Below are 6,657 nucleotides of genomic sequence, written 5' to 3' on the forward strand. Positions count from 1 at the left end.
GGGGCCCTCAGTTCAAATAGGATTAATTTGGGGGTCCTCAGTTCAAAGGTGATTAATTTGGGGGGTCCTTGGGGGGTCCTCAGTTCAAATAGGATTAATTTGGGGGTCTTCAGTTCAAATAGGATTAATTTGGGGGTCCTCAGTTCAAAGGTGATTAATTTGGGGGGTCCTCAGTTCAAATATGATTAATTTGGGGGGTCCTCAGTTCAAATAGGATTAATTTGGGGGGTCCTCAGTTCAAATATGATTAATTAGGGGGGTCCTCAGTTCAAATATGATTAATCTGGGGGGCGTGGCCTGAACAGAGTGAGAATCAGTGTTTTAGATCATCACCAACCCTCCACCATTAATCACAGTACTTGAGTAAATGTACTCAGTTACTTTACAGCACTGAGCATAAATCACATGTCATTCACTGACTCTCTGTCCAGTGCAGATAGAAAGACATAAAGTACACTCATAAAACATTAATACACACTATTTACACACACTGATGTTTAACTCTCAAATACCCGGAACGCGCCCGAGTCGCGTTAGATTTTAACCACTTTAACCATTACTTTATGCTTTAACTAGAAAAATAGCAGATATACAAGCTCACGGTGCCGCGCTGCGAGCTTGTAGATCTGCTATTTTTGAAAAATCGTGAAAATGAGTGCAAGTCTTTGAATATCTTTGACCCGATCTTTGACCCGACTTCTAAATCCTTCCTCTAAATCATGTTGTTCTCAAACATTTTCATGTCAAGGACCCCCAAAATTACAGGTATTTGGCCACGGACCCCCATCTCAAAATATGTTGTTCCAGGGACCACCCAGAAGCAAATATTATATTCAAAGACTTGTAAAAATAGCAGATATACAAGCTCACAGCGCGGCACCGAGTGCCGCGCTGCAAGCTTGTAGATCTGCTATTTTTTTTAAATCGTGAAAATGAGTGCAAGTCTTTGAATATCTTTGACCCGATCTTTGACCCGACTTCTAAATCCTTCCTCTAAATCATGTTGTTCTCAAACCTTTTCATGTCAAGGACCCCCAAAATTACAGGTATTTGGCCACGGACCCCCATCTCAAAATGTGCTGTTCCAGGGACCACCCAGAAGCAAATATTATATTCAAAGACTTGTAAAAATAGCAGATCTACAAGCTCGCAGCGCGGCACTCGGTGCCGCGCTGTGAGCTTGTATATCTGCTATTTTTCAATAGTTAAAGCAGTCAATAATCCTAGGCCTGAACCGGTAAAGACAGTGGAACAACAAAGACTTGCCAGTGAGGGATGTGGTATGAAGTGAAGCCTTTCCAATGCGTGGAGCGTCTTTGGAGTGCATTTAAAAAGGATGATGGTATTTTAGCAGAACATAAACCTGGTGTTTAACTGTAAATACACATCTAACCTCTGTATAGAAAATAAACCCAAAATAACTCAAAACAACGGGAAAACAAACAAACAACCGTTGTTTTGAGAATAAGAAAATATGGAAAAATAAAATCTATATTTCACATGGAATATCAAATCTATAAAGTAATGAATACATCATAACAAGACAAATCAAGAAGGTGTATGAATACAAGACAACAAAATATTAAAATAGATTATTAACCACTTTAAGCCCCTATTATATTTCATCATACGATCCATAGCAAAAATAGCTGATCTACAAGCTCACAAAGCAGGCTGAGAGAAAAACAGTGAAATAATAAAGAAACGATTCCTGACTCCTGACATGAGAGACTAAACAGCAGAGTGATCTACTTGAGGTCACACAACTCAGCAGTGGATCCAGTTGAATAATAAAGCCTAAATCCAGCATGGAGGTTGTGTGTGAAGGTGGTGTGTTCTGTGTGAAGAAGAGTCATGGTGTCTGCAGACACACTGTAGAAGGACAGAGTACCTGCACCGTGGTCCACGTACACTCCTACTCTGGAGGAGACACAGACTGGGAGGAAAGTTACACTGTCTCTGTGTATGAACTGAGAACCTTGTTTGGTACACAGTAAAGACCATGATTTATCATTGGATCCAAATAGACATTCATTACCAATCCCTGTTCTGCTGGTATCTTTATATGAGACTGCTATATCAACACCTCCACTCCACTCTGCCTCCCAGTAACAGCGTCCAGTCAGAGCCTCTCTACTCAGAACCTGCTGCCATCCAGTGAATCTCTCTGGGTGATCAGGATATGATTGTGGTTTGTCCATCAGTGTTACTTTCCTGTTCCCTTTAGACAGAGACAGGTGTTGAAAAGCTGTGTTTGGATCCAGTGTGATTGGACGTGAATATCGTAAGAACTCAGCTCTGGTCTTGGGCTCTGGTGGTGTTGACAGTAAAACATCCACTCTGTTCACTGTCTCTGAGACGTTTGTCCCTTCCTCTGTGAGAACGTCCTCTAGCTTGTCCCTCATCTTGGACACGGCCGCGGTCACATCTTCAAAGTATCTCAGAGGACGGACGTGGCTGCTGACTGGGTGTGTAGATTCACTGGTCCTTGAGAGAGAGGAGGTGAAACGCTGTAGAAAGTGGATGTGATCCTCTGTGAGTGACAGCTGCTGCAGCTCAGCATGTGTCCTCTTCAGTTCAGAGAGCTCCTGCTCCACTCGCCTCCTCACTTCTTCAGCGCCGCTCACTTGACGTTCCTGCTGCTCTCTGATCTGCTGCGTCACCTCAGATCCTCTTCTCTCCATGGAAGAGATGAGCTCAGTGAAGATGGTGTCACTGTCCTCCACTGCTCTGTCAGCACAGTGCTTGATGGACTCCACCTCCTGCTGAAGCACCTTCACGTCTTTCTCTCTCTCCTGGATTCTCTTCTGGATGTTCTGCAGACTCCAACCGAGCTCTTTCTGTCTCTCGGTCCGTTCTGCGGCGGCCGAGATGGTATCGTGACCTTTGTGTTCGTCCATGGAGCACAGAGAGCAGATTAACTGGCGATCGGTGCGACAGAAAACCTTCTTCACCTCGTCGTGACGAGAGCAGATGTTCTCCTGAAGCTGGCCGGAGGCTTTGACCAGCTTGTGTTTCTTAAAGGCAGCAGACTGATAGTGAGGCTGGAGGTGAGGGTCACAGTAAGACACCAGACACTGAAGACAAGTCTTCACAGCTTTCAGTCTCCTCCCAGTGCAGACATCACAGGCCACATCTCCAGGTCCAGCATAGCAGTGATCAGGAGGAGCATCTTGGAGTCCTGTTGATAGATTGATACGTACAATTTACAGTTTAGGCATTTAGCAGACGCTTTTAATCCAAAGCTACTTACAATAAGCAGGTAATACATCAATATAATAAGCAAGATAATATGGCAGCAGGCCTACATCAACAATAATATAACAATGCATAGGAATATCAATCTAGAAAAACAATGACATATGACATACTGTAGGTAGACCACAGACCTAATCAGTAAAAAAAAAACGTTTCTAAAACCTAAAAATGCTTCAATCTAGCTTCATGTGTGGTCATTGAGGGGCAAGGGGAGTGTTACATACGTATTTATCAATCTGATAAAAAATTATTTTCGTGTGTATGTGCTTGTAACCTCATATTGGGTAGCCTAATAGCAGGGGTTCCCAAACCTTTTTGTCTCAGGGCACCCCATAAATATTTTTTTGAATCCGAAGCACCCCTACATTATAATTTTCACTCCCAGCACCTTATATTTATAGCATATCATCGTTGTCGGGTGGAAACCTTGTATGTCCAAAACCGTTCGTTTTGTATTCATCATCTATAAAATGTACTAAACTAGTGAAAAGTAGATCGGCTGTTTTCACTAGTTTTGTGCGACAGTCTTGTATGATGAAGCAGGGCTTTGCTTTACCAAAAGACGAACACATTTGAAACTTGGAGATACGAGGTTTCTGCCCGACAGTGACAATATTTTAGTGATTATGTTGCGAGGAAAACGTTGAGATAACAGCCATTTTGGTTAGAACTGACTGAAAATTACTTTGTACTTCAAGTTTAAAATGATACTAAATATTTTTTCAAGTGTCCAAATAGATTCCAAATATTATCAAATGATCTCACGGCACCCCTGGACTGCCGTCACAGCACCCCAGGGTGCCCCGTCACCCACTTTGAAAACCCCTGGCCTATAGAAGCCAGCATGTCTCCTGTCCAGCGACGTGCTGGCCATTGGGAAAAGTGGGACAACTCCCGAAGGGCCGGTTCATTCCCGACCAGTCCAGGCCGGCCATTAGGAAAAAAAATAAAATAAAATGTCGTCCTTTGTTCCATTTTGGGGGCTGGGTGGCCAACAAAGTATCGTCACTGTCGGGCAGAAACCTCGTATCTCCAAGTTTCAAATTTGTAATTTTTTTTTTGCAAAGCAAAGCCCTGCTTCATCATACAAGGCCGTCGCACAAAAGTAGTGAAAACAGCAGATCTACAAGCACAGTTGTGTGCTTGTAGATCGGCTGTTTTCACTAGTTTAAATCATTTTTAAAATGATAAATACAAAACAAACGGTTTTGGACATACAAGGTTTCCATCCGACAACAACGAAATATAACTCATGTAATTGGCCCACTGGCTTGTCACTTGTCATGATCTGAAATGGCAAATCTTTGAGTAGCAGCAGAGCTATAGAGAGAGATCTCTCTCTATAGCGCGCAATGAGAGCCTCTACAACTCTTTTTCCCGGGCTGAATCAGGAGCCCAGCACGTCCCTGTTCCTGTCTGATAACTACTGTTTGTGTCACCGTCTCTCTGCCTTACCACTGATCTGTGTCAGACTGTGTTTAACATACAGTATTTTTCACCACACTGCCTTGTTATAAATATTGTGCAACAACTCTGGTTGCTAAGAGTCACAGGCAGGGACGTGCTGGGCCCCTGATTCAGCCCGGGAAAAAGAGTTGTAGAGGCCCTCATTGCGCGCTATAGAGAGAGATCTCTCTCTATAGCGCTGCTGCTGCTACTCAAAGATTTGCCATTTCAGATCATGACAAGTGACAAGCCAGTGGGCCAATTACATGAGTTATATTTCGTTGTTGTCGGGTGGAAACCTTGTATGTCCAAAACCGTTTGTTTTGTATTCATCATTTTAAAAATGATTTAAACTAGTGAAAACAGCCGATCTACAAGCACACATTGTGTTCTTGTAGATCTGCTGTTTTCACTACTTTTGTGCGACGGCCTTGTATGATGAAGCAGGGCTTTGCTTTGCAAAAAAAAGGTTTCTGCCCGACAATGACGATTTACTTTGTTGGCCGCCCAGCCCCCAAAATGGAACGAAGGACGGACGACATTTTATTTTATTTTTTTTTCCTAATGGCCGGCCTGGAATGAACCGGCCGTTCGGGAGTTGCCCCGCTTTTCCCAATGGCCAGCACGTCCCTGGTCACAAGATAGACAGACATACAGCTGTGATGACAAAGACGACGTCATGAGGAGGATGAACCACCGTTTATGTTTCTGCACTCGCTGTTTAAACTTCTGAAGAAATCTGTAAGCTATCATTAATAACGTCTCCGACTCATGTAAGATATATTATCTGAATAAACCATTTACAGTGATGTTACTAGGTTTTCAATGTAACGGGTCCCGGGACACACAGGTGTTCATTCAAATGGGTCCCAGAAAAGTTTTATGAGTCCTCAATACAATGTTTTCGAGCGCTGTGAGCTTGTAGATCGGCTATTTTCAAAATGTTTGCCTATTTCTTATATTTATTTTACAATTTGGCTAATGTTTGAACTTAGAACTACCAAAACTGCTAAAACATGTGCCCCTAGAATTTGGGTGCGCAAAATGGCGTTGGACGTCGCTGGAATCGAAACATTGACGTTTCTATCGCCTGTTTAAGACTTTCTACGTGGATTTTATTTGTGTTAACGTAGGGTTAAGTAGTATGCTTTCACCCATGAACAATGGTGGTGTCTGTGGAATTTTAAAATGTTTTTCTTTTACCGCGACCCGGTAAATTATTTTAACATGGACTCCAATGGAGGCGCATCCCCGGGACCCCAGGACCATGACATGAATGAGTCCCTGGACGACTTGAATGAGTTTTTGATGTGGGATGCGCACGTAATGACATCACTGCATTTACTATTTTTGTACTAAGACATTTCATCTCTATTTGTTTAGTAAATGTACATCTAACAGACAGTATTTACAGGATAACTTAAGGGTCTCACCTGTCTTCTTCATGATCTCTACCACTCCAGCCAACATGGTGTTCTTCTTCATGCTCTCCACCACTCCAGCCAACATGGTGTTCTTCTTCAGAACGGGTCTTGGGATGAAGGTGTGTCTGCACTGTGGACAGCTGAACCTCCCTCTCTGATCATCCTGCTCCCAGAAGCCCTCGATACACCTCCTGCAGTAGCTGTGTCCACAGGGAACAGTCACTGGATCCTTCAGGAGATCCAGACAGACAGAACAACACAACTCATCCTGATCCACTTCTACTCCCTGCTGCGCCATTTTAGAATGACTGACTGACTCTCAGTTCAACTGACTAACAGAAGAGAAGTTCACTTAGGTTTCCTCAGAAATCACATGACATGGGAGGTTCTTCCTGCATGGTTGTGTGTGTGTGTGTGTGTGTGTGTGTGTGTGTGTGTGTGTGTGTGTGTGTGTCTGTGTGTGTGTGTGTGTGTGTGTGTGTGTGTGTGTGTGTGTGTGTGTGGTGATTCACTGGTATAAAATGCTTCC

At 43.3% G+C, this 6,657-nt stretch overlaps 1 protein-coding gene across 1 annotated transcript; it reads right to left on the bottom strand.

The window, feature by feature from the left end:
• Positions 1–1,748: 1,748 nt before the first annotated feature.
• LOC308283299 (tripartite motif-containing protein 16-like) lies at positions 1,749–6,426 on the bottom strand (the record flags this gene model as incomplete). Its single annotated transcript, XM_080723705.1, has 2 exons — positions 1,749–3,181; positions 6,138–6,426. 2 exons carry the CDS (start codon positions 6,424–6,426, stop codon positions 1,749–1,751), a joined length of 1,722 nt encoding a protein of 573 aa, XP_080579831.1.
• Positions 6,427–6,657: the final 231 nt, after the last annotated feature.

The sequence above is a fragment of the Nannobrachium achirus genome (assembly GCF_963921795.1).
Source record: "Nannobrachium achirus genome assembly, chromosome: 4".
NCBI lineage: Eukaryota > Metazoa > Chordata > Actinopteri > Myctophiformes > Myctophidae > Nannobrachium > Nannobrachium achirus.